This window comes from Annulohypoxylon maeteangense (genome assembly GCF_022496945.1).
Source record: "Annulohypoxylon maeteangense strain CBS 123835 unplaced genomic scaffold GGS22scaffold_31, whole genome shotgun sequence".
In the NCBI taxonomy this organism is placed as follows: domain Eukaryota; kingdom Fungi; phylum Ascomycota; class Sordariomycetes; order Xylariales; family Hypoxylaceae; genus Annulohypoxylon; species Annulohypoxylon maeteangense.
Window position 1 is genome coordinate 36,557 of NW_025953278.1, and position 18,458 is coordinate 55,014.

At 46.7% G+C, this 18,458-nt stretch overlaps 3 protein-coding genes across 3 annotated transcripts; 2 read left to right on the top strand and 1 right to left on the bottom strand.

Annotated features, from left to right (window-relative positions):
• Nucleotides 1-1,710: 1,710 nt before the first annotated feature.
• GGS22DRAFT_175869 (major facilitator superfamily domain-containing protein) lies at nt 1,711-3,943 on the top strand. Its single transcript, XM_047963324.1, has 7 exons — nt 1,711-1,873; nt 1,927-2,014; nt 2,156-2,236; nt 2,292-2,642; nt 2,699-2,742; nt 2,964-3,038; nt 3,100-3,943. Exons 1-7 carry the CDS (start codon nt 1,823-1,825, stop codon nt 3,664-3,666), a joined length of 1,257 nt encoding a protein of 418 aa, XP_047813926.1. The 5' UTR covers nt 1,711-1,822; the 3' UTR covers nt 3,667-3,943.
• A 1,759-nt stretch (nt 3,944-5,702) lies between these two features.
• On the top strand, nt 5,703-6,801 carry GGS22DRAFT_175870 (hydrophobin precursor). Its single transcript, XM_047963325.1, has 3 exons — nt 5,703-6,321; nt 6,380-6,465; nt 6,523-6,801. Exons 1-3 carry the CDS (start codon nt 6,156-6,158, stop codon nt 6,562-6,564), a joined length of 294 nt encoding a protein of 97 aa, XP_047813927.1. The 5' UTR covers nt 5,703-6,155; the 3' UTR covers nt 6,565-6,801.
• Nucleotides 6,802-7,568: 767 nt separating this feature from the next.
• Nucleotides 7,569-14,258, bottom strand: GGS22DRAFT_175872 (kinesin-domain-containing protein). The gene is made up of 4 exons (XM_047963326.1): nt 13,563-14,258; nt 13,156-13,479; nt 8,933-13,089; nt 7,569-8,880 (listed from the first exon to the last, which is right to left on the bottom strand). The coding sequence occupies exons 1-4, from the start codon at nt 13,726-13,728 to the stop codon at nt 8,314-8,316; spliced, it is 5,214 nt and encodes a 1,737-aa protein (XP_047813928.1). The 5' UTR covers nt 13,729-14,258; the 3' UTR covers nt 7,569-8,313.
• Between the last annotated feature and the right edge of the window lie 4,200 nt (nt 14,259-18,458).

An 18,458-nucleotide genomic window follows, 5' to 3' on the forward strand; every position in this document is an offset into this window, starting at 1 on the left:
ATTCCCCCTTCTAAATATAGGTACATGATAATCAGCACTTACCTACCCCGTATTATGGGATATCATCTACCGGATGCAAGCTAAGTATTTCTTAGTTTAGTCGCCAACACTATTACTCAGCTTAGTGGTCTTTCCAGATTCTGTGTCCTGGATTCTATATCACTTCATGTTCGTCTAGCGTAAAACCATTTCGACGGCATATGTTTCGGACATATAAGAGGCCCCGATACCCCATTTCCTATTCAAGATAGCTTCATACGGATACATCAAGGTATCTTCAAACGAACGACCAATAAAATTGTTGTATATCATAATCCATGATATAATAGCCAATGGAAATCCCGCCAATTACTCTATTATACGTCAGCTATTTTGTCCAATGTTAGGTACCTAAACTCACAATGCTCGTTGAAACGACACAGTGACACCCTGTAACCAAAGCATCATGTAGAAAAGATAGGAGAGTCGCGTCGCCCCAGTTATCCGGAACCCGAGCACTAAAGTACCGGCAATCCGGTAAGTATCACGTAAGGACGGCAGGTAGTTGGCGAGATCATGTGGTGAGGATAATAGTGTCGGACTTGGAGAACCATCCGTGCGAATGTGATCGTAACCATTCTTTTGGTCGTGCAAAGCCACGGCAGTTATCTTGTATAACAAGGCATTGAGTCGGCTCATCAAGTTGTAAGTTCGCTAATGTAAAGATGCTAGTGGTTCTTCAAGGGTACCTAGCATATAGCAAGGGGGCATGATGATTGGACAGTCACCTAACTATTCTATGTTAGCGTTCGATCTCCAAGTTGGCGCGAATGAAGCACTTACGGGAAAGCTAGTAGGGGGGCATGTGTTTTTATCACCAGTCTCAAGACACTAAAACCAAGTTTCGAGAAGACCGTCGCTTGGGGAACGGGGTAAAATGGCGATAGTCCTTGGATGCACGGCTTCGGCTTTACTAATAACATCCTAGGATGTTGGGCTCATTCCTATTAGGGAAATCAATACGACCCCAGATTATCAGCTATTTCCCCGCGATTTAAGAAATGGGGGAGCGGTCGAGAACCCTCCGCGACCTTGGCTGGGGATTTGCGATCTTTGACATATGTATGTGAGATATGATCGCGTAGACGCGAAGACGCATTCCCGAACAAATATCAAAGGACAGGAAGCCGTGTTACATTCATATATTACTGGCCATACATCAGCCGCATCGCCCCCTGCGTCTTTTTAACATCTTCCTCTCTCTCCCTTCTTCTTGGCTTCCCAGACGCTCGGTTCAGCTGAATAAGGTTGTTAAAAATGGCGTCAGAAGCTGCCGCCCAGAATAAGGACCACCACCTCTTGCATAGTCACGCGCATGAGGAGGACATCCCCGGGACTGTGAATCTCAAAGCCGCTGGTACGTCACATCACTCAAGCGACCCCTTCGAATCTAGCATGTCTCAAATCGCAACCCGCTCTTGGACTAATATAATGAATGTATGAAAAGAGGGCGACGATGTCGCGTATGGACAAGCCCTATTCCCGGTTCCGGCCGAGGACCCCAACGATCCATTGCAATGGTCCAATTTCAAGAAGACGATGATCTTGATCATCTGCTCGTTTTACTCTTTCCTGGCTAATTCCTCTCTCATCGGTCCCTCTCCTTACATTGACCTTTGGTCAGAGGAGTTCGGTATAACACGGACTAAGGCCTCTGAATTGGTCTCCTATCCTAATCTAGCGTTCGGTTTTGGTATGTGCTGTTGCGTCAAGAGTTGGGAGGGTGCTGATATTTAAGCTGTGTGTGTGCTAATGCGCGGAAGGCTCCTTGATTTTCGTACCCATGTACTTGAAGTATGGTCGCCGACCTGTGATGCTATTCTCTCTCGTCACAGTAAGACACGCCAGGATTTGATTATCCGAGATAGAGGTTCTAATGTGTAATAGTTCGCTGCGGGTTTAATCGGAGCATCTCGATGTACTACGTATGACGGGCTTCTTGCCGCGAGGATAGTTCATGGATTCGGCTCTTGTGGTATGCATATTCGAGCTCCCCCCTTTTCGGCCCGTCTTGAGGGTGAAGACTTTCTTTCGGGCGAACCGATTCCTCGCTCTTGAGACATGCTTGAAATATCTAGACTCTTCAGCTGGAACCACAATACTAACTCAGCATTAGTTTGCGAGGCCTTGCCAGTTCAATTAGTAAATGACATATTCTTCTTGCATGAAAGGGGGAAGAGGATCGGGTACTATACAGGTATGCAGAAGCCAAGGATCAGTCCTTACCCAATTTGTGTCTTAACCTCCAATAGTCTGTTTATGCCTCGGAACTTTTGGATCACTTCCAGCTGGATACATGCTCGCTGCCGGCTATGGTTGGAGGTTATTCTTTTACGTAGAATTCGCGTTCGCGATGGCGCTTCTAATACTAGCTTTCTTCTTCGTCGAGGAGACGTCTTATAATCGGGCGGCCTTCACAAGTCCATCGACGCCGCCAAACGAGATCGAGAAGGAGGGTCTCTCCGAAATTGAAAAAGGGTCTCAACAAGCCGACCTAGTTGTCCCTCCTCGTAAAAGTCTCTTACAGACACTCAGCCTATGGGGAAGAGTTGACAACGATGTTCCTTTCTTCACGACGATGATTCGTTCGTTCACTTACTTCCGTGCGTAATCAGGAGATCCCGTCTTTAGTCTATTTCGAGGCTGACTGAGGGTTTAGTTGTACCGCAATCCCTGTGGGTGATTACCACTTTCGGAATCAATGGTTAGTGATGAAGCATCCCAACACGAAATACACATCCCTTAATTTTACATCACCCGCCGTACCCTACTCTTTTCTTGGAAGCTGACAAATTTGTAGTATGTTACGTTACCGCCCATGATTTGGTCTTCTTGATCTATCTATCTGTCGAGACTCGAAAACGCAGGCTTTGGAGCGGCGTCGGGGTCTGGTTTCTTGTATTTAGAAGGCTAACGGGCAGTAGATTGGTCTTTCGGCATTGGCATTGTCTTACACGTTCCCAATCCTGATAGTTTCGCCACCGTATAATTGGGCAGTGGTAAGTCATTTCTCTGGTGATATTACTCGTTATGCCTATGCATCTACTAACCTAGACGCAGACTAATTCTGGACTTTTCGCTATTGCCGCCGTGGTGGGCTATGGGTTGGCTGTCCCTTTTACATCAAGTTCTGACAGACTAGCGGCGTACTTTACCAAACGCAACAACGGCATCCGAGAAGCCGAAATGCGCCTAGGCGTCATGCTGCCGGCAATGGTGATTGGACCGGCTGGAATAGTCCTATATGGTCTCACTGCCGAAAGAGGCTTACATTGGATATGCTTTTTTGTGGGCGGAGCCATGAACTATTGGTCTGCGTACTTCTACTTCTCTTTCACGCTTGCATATGCCGTAGATTCCTACTACGCTAACACGTCTGAAATGCTTATTGCCATGAACATTGGAAAGCAAGCCATTAGTTTCGGGCTCGGATTGAAGGTGTTGGCATGGGTGTTGGAGAGTGGCTACGCTGTCGTCATCTCCGGAGCCTTCGGAGGTGTTTTACTTCTCAACAATGTCTTTCTTCTAGTTTTCATGATCTGGGGTAAGAAACTCCGGAAGTTCATGTCAGAAACGTGGCTGGCTAGGCTGCATTTCCGAAGCATTCGGGAGGTAACAACCCACTAAATGCGGAACGTGGACAGCTGGAAGATGGACACAGAGATCAACATCAGAGGGAGGTTTATCTCCTAGAACCAGTTAATCTTCAACCATGAATGTGGGAAGCGTGTGGAGAATCTAAGCAGTCAAGATTCGTATATTAGAGAGACTAGCAATAGTTCTAGAAAATTTGAATAGCCTTATTGTTAGGATATCGTATGATCTGCGTTGGCTAGCCTTCAAAAGGTCTGTTGCTGAATTTAGAGCTTGGCTTGAGGAACTAATGCAGCTCATACAGGTGGCGGATTCAGCGGAAGCGTCAACAGACTCCGCGCAGCCCAACGGTCCCGGCATAGAATTTCAGCTTTACCGCTGGACCGGTGAGTGTCATTGAATGTGATTATCGTTCACCGAGGAAACCAGATTATTTAGATGGAAACTTGCATTTCGCTTCAATGTGACTTAGAGTCTTGGAGGTGAATAGGATCATCTGTTGTCAACATGAAACCTCAGTGGTTGGGACACTCTAGCTTTCCAAGGCGAGCGATACGGTCGATATTAAGATGACATCTTCTTGCATTACCGTGCACATTTGACTTCTTCCCCGGAATAATTCCAGCGTCCCGTTCCATACCGCTGTTGCATAACAAGCTTCTTAGCTGAGCCTGGTCAGTTTGCTCAGCCTGACCTCAATTGGATCGATTGCGCAGCATGGGAACGATAATACAGGGATGGTATGCATGGCTTACGGTACGCAGTCTGCACTAAATAGAATCGAGAACGGAACTTCAGATGAAGAGGTTCCTTGGGAAGAGACCCACCCAAAGAGGCTCGCTGGCTCGGAAAGTCCCCGCGTCTTTAAAGAGAAATACCCCTGAAACTAAGGCATTGTAGGAAATGAATTATGGCACATAACATTGGCATAATCGTCTGTTAAAAGGCAAAATAGTAAGCATAAATTAGCAACATTGATCTTGAATAAATCTCATCATTCTCCCATGGAAAGCTAATTCCTTATTACGAGGGAGACAGGAAAAATATTTCTGTGGTCCGCATGCTAATGGTGTGATTGTCAATATAGACCCGGGCCTAGAATTCTGAGTACCGCTGTTGTCAGATCTGGCGCAGGCACAGGATCGTGGATCTCGCCTATTCCACCTAGATCTATCAGTGGAGATCTTTATTTATTAATGGACCTCTCAACATCCGCCGAGGTCGAAACACCGACATAATGCAGTGTGACGGTTCCAAATTCGGCAGTAGAGCATTAGCTGTGGCAGTTGTCGAATCAAACGTTGAGGCTCAGGGTACAGGCAATTTAAAGATTTAGAGCTGATCATGGTCGTCCAGTCATTACGGAATTGTAATTCATAATACGCAAACAGGGCTGGGCTTTTGCGGGGATTGCACATCTATCGTCTGAGTGGATGTGCCCACCCTAGGCAGACATACATACATATGTACATGTGCTTGGTACAGCAAAATAGAAGGATGGTTGCATGTATACCTAGTAGGTAATGTTGTAATTAAGTGAGATGTAGGTTCTTGGGAGAGACATGCATATAAACTAACTGTAAGGCTTCAAAGTATTTGAAATTTTGGATAGATACCTAGATAAAGGAGCTCTACCTATTTAGACTTGACATGAAGTTGGGAGACGATACGCGTAATTTGAACATAAGTTGTGTGCGTTAGTTCATCCTTAATAGCGGATCCTCGTATAGGAAATACAGCAGCACAACCAAAGGGAAACGGTGTAGGTAATGTTGTGACTAAAAAGTACAACCTGTGTAATTGTGTTGTCTAAAGCCCTGGCCTGCTTACATAGGTAGGGAGGTATGTTAAAGTGGCGGGATAAATGGAACAGAGAATTACAGCTTTATACGTCACCTGTAAAGGCTATCAAATTAAACAACCGAAGTTGAGACCAGAAAATTGCAACATTGCGTTGTCATCGTGCTTGAGTCTGATTGGCTGCTTGGCATTAAGACCTAAAGCTTACTTGGGGACAACCTCTTCGAACCATGTGCTGTTGTCGATCTATTGCTATGTTCAGTATACGGAGCCGGGTCCCGAATCTTCAACTATCCTTGGGCCTTGCATTCAGCTTTTAAGCTCCTTCAAAAAATGGGTGCCGCTATAGCGAAGCTTGGTTCTAGGAGATGGACCTGACAGGCGCATTGCTCTCACCTCCTTTCGATACGGATTTTGCTTGACATGGGAAGCTATTCCCACAGACCGACGTTGCACCCTAGTGTTGTCAATCTCAACCAAGAACTCGGATGGGTCCTCTTGGAGAGTCTTGGCTACCTTGGAATGTCCTGATTATGAGAGAAGGCAGGTCGGGGAGAGGTCAGTGTCGAGTATAAGAACCTAAGTAATTCCCCGTCTCATCTAGATTTACTTTTCCATCATCACCAACAACAACAGCATCAATCTTCCAAGTCAACCCTCACTTCTGTCTCTTGCACCATCCACCAGACCTCAAGGTTCTCAAATCCAACACTACCATCAAAATGCAGTTCACTACCTTCATCGTCAGCTTCATGGCTTCCGCCGTCCTCGCCACCCCTAGCTATGGCCCTGATGGCACCTACTTTGCTTGCAACCCGGGTCTGTACAGCAACGCCCAGTGCTGCGCTACTGATGTTCTCGGTGTTGCCGACCTTGACTGCGCAACTCGTAAGATTCCCTAAATTTCAGGACCGAACAGCGAAACACTTGTTAACATTGTCTTTAGCCTCGTCTGAGCTCATCAACCCCAGCCAGTTCAAGGCAGTCTGCGCTTCTGCTGGTCAACGTGCCCGCTGCTGTGTCCTCCCTGTTGTAAGTAATAATAACTCAAATCCATCACATACATAATCTAACAAGATACCTATACAGGCTGGACAAGCCGTTCTCTGCGAGGCTCCCATCGGTATCTAAGTGGTGATGATCTGAGAACCATGGTGGAAGGCTTCTGGCGAAGAACGACAATCATGGGACAGAAGCTACCTCGCTATTCAACACATCCAGGCCGCCTTTTGGTGCAATTATGGGGAGGCCGCGGTCGTAGGAGGTGCAATGATGCAGTTGTGATGGGTTGTCTTTCAAGCTTGTCTTCTCTTCTCAGTAATTACATTGAATATTAGCGTATAGTAATATCAAGCGCTCGAACCCAAATCTTCACTTTGCCTTCATCTCATATCGTGATACGCGTTGGATTTCTCATGCTCCAAAGTTGTGTATGCACTGGATGGACTGTCTACCCCTTTTCCCCGACCTCTTTTTGGGCCTGGGGAAATAGGGCGGTGTACTATGCCAAGTCAATTTGTACCGCTTAAATCTGCTTACGTAGGTATATTGACCATTAATTTCAGATAAACGACGATTATTTGTGTCAGTGGATCTTGGACCAAAGAAAGGATTTCACCGATAATTATCTCGTTCTCGTTCCCATTCTGCGCCTTCTCCACCAGTCCGTGTTTCCGAAGGAATGGTTCCGGCGGGTACTCCCGGAGACGGCCCGCACTAAGAGGATCTTTCTCCGCAATAATCTTGCCTCACAGAACTTCTCCTTCCTTTTCTAGAAACCTGCCACGCTCCCGGGAGCCGGGACGCCTCCTCCTTTCCTTCTGGGTCCGGGTTGAAGACCGATACTGGAAGGCACGGGGATTATATTTGCTATGTTGATTAGCAATCTAGGCGTGGGAATACCGAATTTAAAAGTATATATTTTGGAAACTTTAATATTGGGTATTCTAGTTAAATCAGCTGCCCCACGGCTATGGGGCTAACATCATTTTCAGGGGGTCACCTTTAGGGCACAGCTATTTGTCTGCGTGCCTGAGCTGAACTATTGAAGAATCGCGCCTTCACTTAATTATGGATCGTTCAAGCATGGTTAAATACATAGCATCACCTACTACCCGGATTTAGACTACGTTAAATCAACTTAGAGAGACATCTAGGATTCTTAATCTGTTGGGTACTATGAACAATGGTGAAGCCGGGTATGTCTCATCCCCAATAACTTCCAAGTCGTCAACTTTAGCTACTATCCTTCCATGTGCAAGAGCATCGAAATGGCATTCGGCGGTAAGCCAATCATCTCCCCAACGCCCATGGCAGATCACCGATGACATAACTGGAAAAACACAACATAGAAAAGAAAAGAGAATAGAAACTTCTCAAGTGGTATCTCAGGTAACAAAAAGCCTGCTACGCCTAGCTAAACCTCTCCGCCCGGCCCCATGTGTGCCGCGACGTCGAGGGGAAATGACTATGTGAAGGTAAAAAAAGTTTCCAGCAAGCGACAGTGCTTGCGCAAAGTCATTCCATAAACACATCCTAACTGCGATTCGTTCGTATCCCGTTCAGATCGTTCGTGTTTGTCTGTGGTGGAAGAAGGTGGGTGAATGATTAAGGGTTAAAAGGTCGCGAGATGTATGATTTCTAGCTTTCTAGCCAGTAAAAACGCCAGAAGAAACTCGGGATGTGAACGAGTTCGACATGCTGAGCAGAAATAGGCTGTGAGACTCCTTAAACTCCTTGCCAAATATGCTGCATGTAGGCGGTAAAGCGGGACTTCTGGCAAACAAGATGACGGGGCAACGGAGGGTGGACATAGTACGCGATAATAACAGCAAGACATATGAGAAAGACTGCTAAAAGCATACCACACCAACTCCGCGACTAAAAGCAGTTGAGGCTACCCTTCTTCTTCTTCTTGTTATTAATTGCGTTCATACGCTCCTCAAGATGGGTTCTCGCCCTTTCGGCATCTTGCCGTTTCTTGCGCTCCTCTTCAATCTGGTGAAGGCTATCGCGCCATCGGTTGTCTTGTTGGGGGCGTTCCTTGAGCTCTTTGACTTCGGTCTCAAGCTCCTGGGCACGCTTTCGCCAGGCCTCGCTATCAGCCTTGCTCTTCTTAGACTGGTTCTCTAGATCGGTGAGAGCTTCTTCCAAAGTGGCAGTTAATTGCCTCTCGGCCTTTAGATGCCTCTCAATGCTCTGGATCCTGGCTTCCTGATCTTCTCGGATCTGGGCTAAAGCAAGGTCATGACTGGTTGGCCGACCGCCAGTTGGCGTTGGTGGCACACCTTGTGTCGGTGAAGTCGCACCAGTAGGAGGTAGAGGCGGGAGAGGGATGGCGGGGGGTGGAGACGGCAAAGAGACGACAGATGCCGTCTTACGGACCTGTGAACTCGTTGAGCCAGTTCTCTTCGGTGTATCACCGTTTGTGACCTCATCAACATGAGCCTAAAGAAATGTTAGTTGAAAGTGACCTAATAGATGAAATGGGAATTCTCACCTGGAGGGCAGCCATCTCATCCCGGAGAGTGTCCAGTTCGGCTTGTGCCTTGATTTTGGCTGTGGTAGCCTCCTCCAATTGCATGTTACGCTCTGTCTGGAGCGTTGACAATCGGTTGTTGGTGAGTAGAGCTTGATCGTAATTGGTTTGGAGCTGATCTTCCAACTCCTCCACTAGACGAGAATGTTTCTTACTCTTATTCTCAAGGTCAGCCATCCTCTTCTTAACTGCTGTAAGCTGCTCTATTACAGAGGGGTATGGGCTCTTCAAGTTCTCGCCGTCGGAATAAAGCATGTCATTTAACCAAGACTTCACAGCTTCAAGATCGCGCATGATAGTGTTGTTGATAGCTGAAAGTTCATCAAGGTGACCTTCAAGCTCGGCCGATTTGTGTTGCTCAATAGTCAAAGTTTTCTGATCTGCGATCAGGTAATCAATACGTTCGCTGATCTTTTCGAGGCTAACATCAAGGCCTAAGGCAAAAGCCACCTGGGTAGCGATCTTCATAAGTTCGTCGCGAGCATCGGCGGCATCGCTTTCTAGCAATTTGATGTTTTCGGCGTGCTCTCGCAAGAGTTCGTTGACTTGAGCATCATACTCTTCTTTAGAGGCAGTGCTGATTGCGTTAAGTTCCTTCACGTGATCGTCGCGCAGTTGAACTAAGCTCAGCTCGTGAGTCTTAAGCGCTTTCTGGTGTTCTTCGATCTGAATTTCGAGTCGACCAACAAGTTCTTGGTAGCTGCGGGACTCGGCAGATGCAATATCGCGCGCCTTAGAAGCCTCCTCGAGCTGTTCCTTCGCGAGAGCATGTGCCTGTTCCAGTAGAGCAACTTTAGTTACATTACCGCCAATAATCGTCTTGAGATCATTAATCTCGACACGGAGTGCCGTCACAATATTTTGGTGCCTATTCTCTACTTCTTTTGATTCCTCGTCGCTCCTCGCGTGTTCTTGGGACTCATTGAGTTTGGCATTAACAAAGGCAATTTCGGCCTCGAATTCACTGATGGTCTTTTGCATCTGTTCTTCGGCAGACCGGAGTGCATCTAGAGCAGCTTGGTGTTTATCTTGCCAAGTCGAGAGTTCAGCTTGAAGATAGATAATCTTCTCTTCTTGAGCGGCGCGTAGCTCATCACCTTGATTACTACGGTCTTCGGTCTGCGTTACTGATGTCGGCTTGACCTCACCAGTGGCGTTGATAGATGTTCGTAGAGCTTCCAATTCGGAAACAAGCTCCTTTTCGCGGGCATCGTGTGCTTCCTTCATTCCTTGTAGTTGTTTCTCATTTCTTTCCAGTTGTTCCCTCAATGCGGCAACCATGGACATGTCTATAGGGCTCGACTTCAAACTGGATCGTTCTCGCGTTAGCCCCGAGATAATGGTCATCTTGGTTTCCATTTCTTTCCTGGCGGTTGCAACATCGGCTTCCAACTCTTGAATGCGCTCTGACCTGGCGTGTAGCTCGTGCATAGCGGCATTGAGATTGAGATCAAAGTTCTGCATTATGTCAGGTTGCTCTTCGAAGTTTTCAGCAGCGAGGTTTCGGAGCGTCGCAAAAGATCGGTGTGCCCTGTCAATAACTAGGACATTCTGGCTAGACTTTCGGCGTATCACTGGTGTAGCCATCCTTGGAGATGGTGGCTCCGCGTACTTCGCCTTCGCAACTTCGGTCTTCAGCTCTTCAACCATGTCCAGAGTCTCCAGATGCCTCTCCTCTAGTTCAGCGTACTTGTCTGCAAGCTCTTTCTCGGCAGCCTGCTTCTCTTCTGCCAATGCCTTCAGTCTTTCTACCTCGACAGCTAGGTTCTCGCCGTTATCGTTGTTAACAGTTCCTGTCACAAGCGTTTCACGAGATTCGGTAGGCTTATGTGTCTCGATCACTGGTGTATCCAAAGTAGTAGGGGAGTCCATAGCTGAGGATAATTCCGATGAGAGCGATCGTGATAAGACGGTTCCATCTTTGATGTCGCTGGACCTCGCGTCCGATAAAAAACTCGACGGCCTAGTTTGGTTAGGGGAAGTGACTGACAAGAGCGAATCGCGTTGGCGGTTGGGGTGTCGCGCCTCGTCAACCTGGTCTTGTAATTCTGCTAGTGCTCGCAACGCCTCATCATATTTAGCATGAAGCATGTCATACTCGTTAAGGGTTGCTTCATGTTCAACTCGCAGGGAAACTAGTTCTTCGGATACGTTCTCAAGTTTATCAGCGACGAACTTGGTTTGAGCTGGGCTTTGGGGTGGATAATCAACAGATGTCGAGTTGTCCTCCGCACCTTCGGCTGGCGTCCGAGGACCCTCACGATCACCGGCTTCTCCTTCATTATAAGCTTGTTCACTGACGTCTTCCTCGGTACCTTCGGCCACTTCGGGAAGCACGCCTCTGACACCTAGACTTGGTCGACTCGAGTGGCTCTTAGTCGATCGTTCCGAAAAGGTACGGCGGTGTCCAATGCCATTGCTATGCTCGGATTGGGTGTCAGATGGTTTACCGTCCTGATGGATGTGATCTAGTTCGTGGAGAAGATTGTCCAGTTTTCCAAGACTTCGTTGGCGTTCGATAACCTGTTCAAGACGATCAATTTCGCGCTGCATCAACTCTTGGTCCTGGTCAGATTCGGCAAGTCTTTCCTCAAGGGTGGAAATGTAGTCCTCGGCGGCACCTTCATTCTCTCGAATACGAGCGATCTCCTTTCGTAATTCCAGAACGATAGTGGCATTCTTCTCTTCGCCAGAAGTGTGGCCATCGAGCTTGTTCTCTAGGTCATGGAGATAACTCTCCGTGTTGGCTTCTCGATCCATTACTTTCTGTAGACGGGCATGGAGTTGGGTATTGAGAGTCTCAACATAAGCACACTTGGTTTCCTTCTCTAGAAGATTTGTTTCAGTGTTTGAGAGTGTGGCCCGTGTGCTAGTGAGTGACTGCTCGAGCGATTGGATCGTCTTTTCATATTCTAAAACAACCTGTTCAACGGCCTGAGCGAACGAATTAGAACGGTTCAATCTTTCGGTTGCGACGTCACCGAAATTGTCCTCTATGGATTGGCTCTCAGCGGCTTCGTCGTTCCGGGCCTTAGCCATCTCGGCAATAAGTTTCGCATGACGTTGACTCAGGGTATTATAACTTTCCTGAGCATCCAAGAGAGAGTTTTGTAATTCGGTTTCCCGCTCATTCTGTCGCTCGGACCTCTCGGTTGCTGGGACATTGCGACGCTCGCCCCCACTGCGCTCAGCACTTCGGATCTGTTCGCGTAAGAAAGCCACCTCGGCCTTTAGTCGCTCGATAATTGCCTGCTTGTCACCCTCCTCTACCTGCTGAATCCTGGGCTTGCTTTGAATTGCACGGGCTCTCTGTGCGTATTGTACCGTATTGAGGGTTTCGCTAAGATGAAATTCTGCGGGAGTCACACAGGCGATCATGTACGTTATAGCATTCCCGCCTAGGGAATCCTGAAGGAGTCTCGTTAATCTCGAATCGCGGTAGGAAACGTGAGATCCGGCTTGTCTAGAGGAAAGTTGGGATATAACCTTGCCTAAAGCGGCAAGACCAGCGTTGATCGAGATACCTTCGCGGGCCCGCTCACCCTGCGCACCGGTATTTTTCAAACGTTCACTACCAGCTAAATCGACGAAGTGCAGTTTGCTGTCAGTCGTGACATAAGTGTCGGTTCCCGTCATGGCCTCTAAGGGAACAGAGAATCTCTTGTTAGCTCCCTGGGCGGTTTGCGCCTTGCTTTTGCGCTGTACAAGATTTAGACTAAATACTGCATGTGATCGTGAAGATTTGGCATTAATAGCTGTCGCGTCAGTTTGTCGGATTGTCGAACCGAAGTTCAAAGCATTCATCAAGTCATCTACTGAGTTGATGTCAACTTGCTGCAAGCCAGTAAGAAGGATATTTCCCTTCGTATCTTCTCGGATAGTCACATTGCCTCGCTCGGACGGTTGAAGATGATCCGGCACGAGCAAGTCGCGAAGTTGCTCGTTGTAGATCTCGACGTATGTCGCCTTCAATGTCCAATTCTTTTCAACCTTGGGTGTCGGTGATTGGATGGAATAGCGAGCTGGTGTTTTTAGCTGGGACATGGAACTGCGATTGGAGCCCCGCGGGTGACCATCCAACTTCTCGAATAAAGCCATCGCAGCTCGTGGGATTACACCTATTGGATGGCATTCATTAGTACTCTAGTTTAACTTGTTATAAAGTAAGTTAAAGTATTCCTTACCCATTACTTCCGTGTCACCCTGTTCTGAGGGACCAGATGTTCCCATGGTGTAGGATTTACCTGCACCAGATTGACCATAGGCGAGGAGGGAGACATTGTAACCTTGAAGAAAAGCATTGACGCTTTCAGAAAGATATTCCCAGATTCCTTCCTGGGTAACTTCGGCGCCGAAAACTCGATCAAAAACAAACAACTTCTTTCCTTGAGGCGCATCGATGGCAATACCTGTGTTAGAAGTAGTTTGAACCATTGACCGTTGGAATCGTTGAGGTATAAGCTCATAACCAGGGTCAGTAGGTTTGAGAGCTGGTCGAACACGAACGGCTGTGAAGTAATCGTTAGTCTCATGATCCATAATCATTGAGCTTGAATTTGGGAAGGTGTTTAGGTATCAAGTATGTACTTACCAACTTTGACAGAAGTACGGCCGCCATCTTCGTCTGATCCTCTGCTTCCGCCACCTCCACCGGTCTTGCTCGTCATACTAAGACGACTGTTACTTCTGGGTGCTGGCTTGACCATGACGCTCATGGGGCGTGGTAAACCTGGCGATGTCGGTGGTGACGTTGCCATATTGACGACGTCGGTAGGTACCGCCGACCTTGGAAATACGTCGGGTTATATGTAAGGTTGAACCAATAAAAAAAGGAAAGTGTGTATAGTATTGGTGTAAAATGTCTCGGAAAGAATGACAAGAAGTATACGCCGTTAGGGTTGATAAGGCGATTGCGAAAAAAAAAGAACGGTTACCTGGGTGAGGACGTAGAACCTGGAAGGTGGAATGTAAAAGGTAGAACGTAGAATTTAGAATGTAGAATGTAGAATGTGGATGTGGAATAAGAAAACACCAAACACCAAAACAATTCCCGTCGTGCCGGACCACCCTACTATCTTGGACCTTCAACCTTCAACTATCGACTTTCCAACCTAGAGAGGTCGTGTACGATAAGACTAGACTCAACGTCATATGTCGCAAGTAATACAGGAAACTGTCGTCACGATACCCAGTTCATTATTCTTGTCGCGCGAGGGCATTGGTGTTGACTGGTTAAACGTGGTTAAACGTGTTCAACGTTTTCGGGAGGACGGCGATCAACTTGGAAGTTTTAGGGGGTGAAATGAGATTTGGGGTAGTGCCTGTTTATTATTCCAGGAACGTGCACCATTAAGAAAAAGGTTGTCGATTGATAGTCACTTCTTCTCAAGCAGTGAAGCAGCGAAGCCAGTGGGATAATTGTGGGTTAAACCTTGTGAGGCAGGGGATAAGCAGGGGGTGCATCAACCTTGTTGCAGGGATGTCGCGCGCAAAGGGAGTACAAGGGTTTTTAGTGTTTTTAGTCGCTCCTGCCTCTCTCCTATCAGAACACCACGGTTGCCCAAAATGGTTAAGGCTAAATTGGGTCAGACGAGATGTACCAGATGTACCATATGTACCGGTATACTTGAGTCATTAGTGAGCGAACCACTAAAACATCATTGAATTTGGCTCAGATTGGGGATTGCTCCGAATGTATTGTTTCGACATATGAGTACTAGGTACTTCAGATTATACGGGTGCATGGTGAATTATCACCCTTTTTTATCGTCATGAGAAAAATAAATAAATATTATTGTCATTATCATAATACATCCTTTCTAGGTTACAAAGAGCATCACATTCAGAACATTCCCAGCTAAATGGAACAGTGCAAGCCTCTATTATGTAGATATTTGGGGAGCTACTTCGTACCTTTTGGCAGAATCGAAAGTCATCGGCAGCGCAATAATTATATTGACCTAGCAGCTAATAAGATCCAACAACTTCGTTTGGGTCTAACACAAGTTGCAAACTCCAGGGGCATAGTTTACTCTGTGCTCGGTATCCATGAGATGTTAGGCACTTCCCGCTGTCATCCCATTTCCATATGTCACGGAAAGAAATGGTGTCACGAATGGATAGGAAGCAAGATTTCAGGATCTTGCTTGACTATTGCTCGACATCCATATCGAGCCATATAAAGAGCGTATTAGACAGATTGCATCATGTTTTCACTTGAAAAGAACTAATCTAGCGGCGTTTGCTTACAATATAGGCGTCTTTTTTTCGATATCTTACGTGTGTCAAGTACGAAGTACCTACAGAAACTGGTCCACCTTGGAAGGATTTCCGAGGTTCGTGGGCAATCCTCCCTCCACGTTTTCGCCATGCACATCAAGAGAGAACCTTGATCACTCGCATTTGACATCCATGTCATTTTCTCTTTACTGCTCTCAACTGCATTATGACACCTTAAGAAAACCGCAGAATTTCAGACGCTATTTGATTTTTTTCTCCTTTTTTTCAGTAAGGGTTTGCTCACCCTACGATCCCAGACAGGGGGGTTCCAATATCGTTTTTGAGACAAACACCAACATAAGTGCTTGCAGATTTCTCATGCAATGCAAAAGCAAGTGTTTTTTTTTGTGGTCATGTCAAGCACCTGGCAGTACGCTGTACACATACACAGCATTGCAAGTGATAGGCAGAAATAAGGATAGAGCCCGCTTACTGCAGATGACTGGCAGATAGCGAAAAAAGGCGATCTTGGCTCTAATGGATTGGATAATTCTAGCGGAGTACACACACAAGAGCGGGTCAACCTGACCGAATGCGTCCATGCGAAATTTCAAAAGCTGACTTTAGGAGAACGACGGCGTTGCGACGGCTTCCTTTTTCACAGCTTAGGGGGAGCGTAGGAAAGGGGAAATATGCCAAAGGGGGAAATCAGCTGCAGGCACAAATACTACTCTTGCATCGTCAATTTCAACCCCATCCAACCACAGCAGTTTTCCAAAATTCCAACTTACCTTATATGAGTCTTGGCAAGCATCGTTAAGGGTTGCCGTTGCCATTGCCGGGTACTCATCCGAACTGTGATAGTGCCCGAGTGTTATGTTTTTTCTCGTCAATCCCACGCGCGAACCTAAACGATGGAATATCAGAATTCGTATTGGTATATATAATACCTATGATACCCAGTCCGTGCCATGTTGACAGGAAATCCAGCTACCGCCTCATCGGAATTTGCCAAGTTACCTAGGTGCGCCAGGCACGATTACTGGATGAGCAACGCGGCCAACGGCTAGGTCAAATGTTACTCGAATGCCCGACACCTCCCCCACGGACACGCTATCTTCATTGAGTTGACAGCGACGAAGATCATCATCTAGATCGCGAAGAATGAGCCCACTAACCATGGATCACCGTATTTAATATTGATACGCTACAACAACCTAAACTGGAAGAGTTTTTGCCGAGGAGGCTCAATCTAATCGACGACGACTTACGAATGTGTTTGCGAGGTTAAAGGAAGAATAAGAATATGACTAAACAACAAGAGCCGAGCTCCTAAATCCTTAGAACTCTTGAAGATCGACAATACATTGTACTTGCACCCCAAATTTCTATTCTCTTACTATTAAAGACAATCGCATACATCACCTAGAGAATACATTTGAAGAAATTTCATCGATATCACGTGGAAACCGTTGAAACGGCTGCTCCGATATTAGACAGTGCAGTCAAAAGAAGAAGAAAAAAAGGCTTGATTCAAAAATCAATACGCGTGTTTCAAAATCATCCCGGAACATCGTGGCCGGCGGTCCTTTGATATTAAATTGACGGACACCGAGCGCTGAGGCGCTTGTCTCGCCCCCTGTCTTTCCTCCTCGGGCACTTCGGCGGTTGTGCCGGGGTAGCGATACCAAATAAATATATCAAATGATTCAAATCTGCGCGTTTATTCAACTTTATTCAACTTTATTCCAGGAACACATTCCATCATGTAGTCAGTGCTCTCGCCAAGGCTTGACAGAATACGATCCGACGGCTGGGGACGTCCAGCGAGCAAGCCAACTCGGTTCGTTTCCCTCGAGGCGCGGGCCAAGATCAAGCAAATGCCGTCCTGAGACCCGACGAACCATGTGTACCTGTCTGTACATAGTTGGGTAGCTATTGGTCATTGTGTTCGAGTGATCTGTAACTCTATCTGATTCATCATCGATCGAATGAGATATCCCGGATGTTGAGTTCCAATCACATCTACAGTACCTGCTTACATAAAGTACAAAGCCATGCGACACATTCGTAGTAGATCGAGCGCCGCGAGAGGTGTGTTGCTTGTATATGCCTGCAGGAAGGTTCACAGCCTTCATCACGGCAAAATGTATGTGATATTAACTTTTCATTGGTCATTGGACACTAGAAAGCCTTCAGAAGATATTAGTATAGCCTCAAGGTTAAATTGGCGGGACCACTCGAGGCTGCAGTAGTTTACCCTAGTACCTGTCAACTGCCGACGTGATGTTGTTTCGATGCTGTATAGGTAGGTAGGTAACAAGTCGTGATGTGATGAGGACTGTAATATATTGAACTTCAGAGACCGTAGAGCGAGCTTATTCGTAGAATGTTAATAATGACTAATGTTTTGCAAGGAGTACCTACCTAGTAGTCTTTCTATCACCATTTAATACATCATGATAATTCGCAGAACCACCCCCATACGTTCGTCTGATGGTGAGTAAGTGCATATGTGAAGCAGTCCCGGCAAGGTTAACCTTGATTTTCTGCGACGACATCCTTAATCTTTGCCCAGGTGCATATACTCATGCATCCCATGACTTCTCGACTAGGAACCACTAGGAATTCAAAGTCAACGCAGATCACATTACCCCTCCATATCACATGTAGCCTTTGTTTTCGAATAATTGATATTGAAGCCCGTCGAAATCTGTATCACCGCTCACTAGGAATCACTAGGAAGTAAGATCTGGACGATATGCTTACCTTATCGGTTTAGAACAACATTAGAACATCGGAAGATTCGTCAACATCAAATTCTTCATCTCACTAACTTACGAATTACAAGCGAGCTAATCAACTAGCAGGTTTAGGCTACGATTTCTGAATCTAGAGCGCTCGGGTGGCAGGGAAGTCCACAGTAGTTCGTGACAAGGTCACCCTGAAAGTAACATCGATATGATGCTACATTGGAAAATAGAAGGTCAATAGACCAGTTTTTCAACCATGAAGTCAAAGGAGTAGTACGACGACACGACGACGGGCTACCTAATCAAGACTCGAACATGAGCGGCCGGCAATTCAAGCTTCTTTTGAAGGAAAGATCCGTCCAGATTTCGTCCGCGTCGTCGGACTTAGATGATGTTCCTCCTCTAAGTTCCTTCCGCCGACGACGCCGAAAATCCTTCTCGCTCACAACCAGTGAATAACCTCGATCCGACACCACCAATGCATGAAGACGCACCCACTTACGAATGCTTCGCCA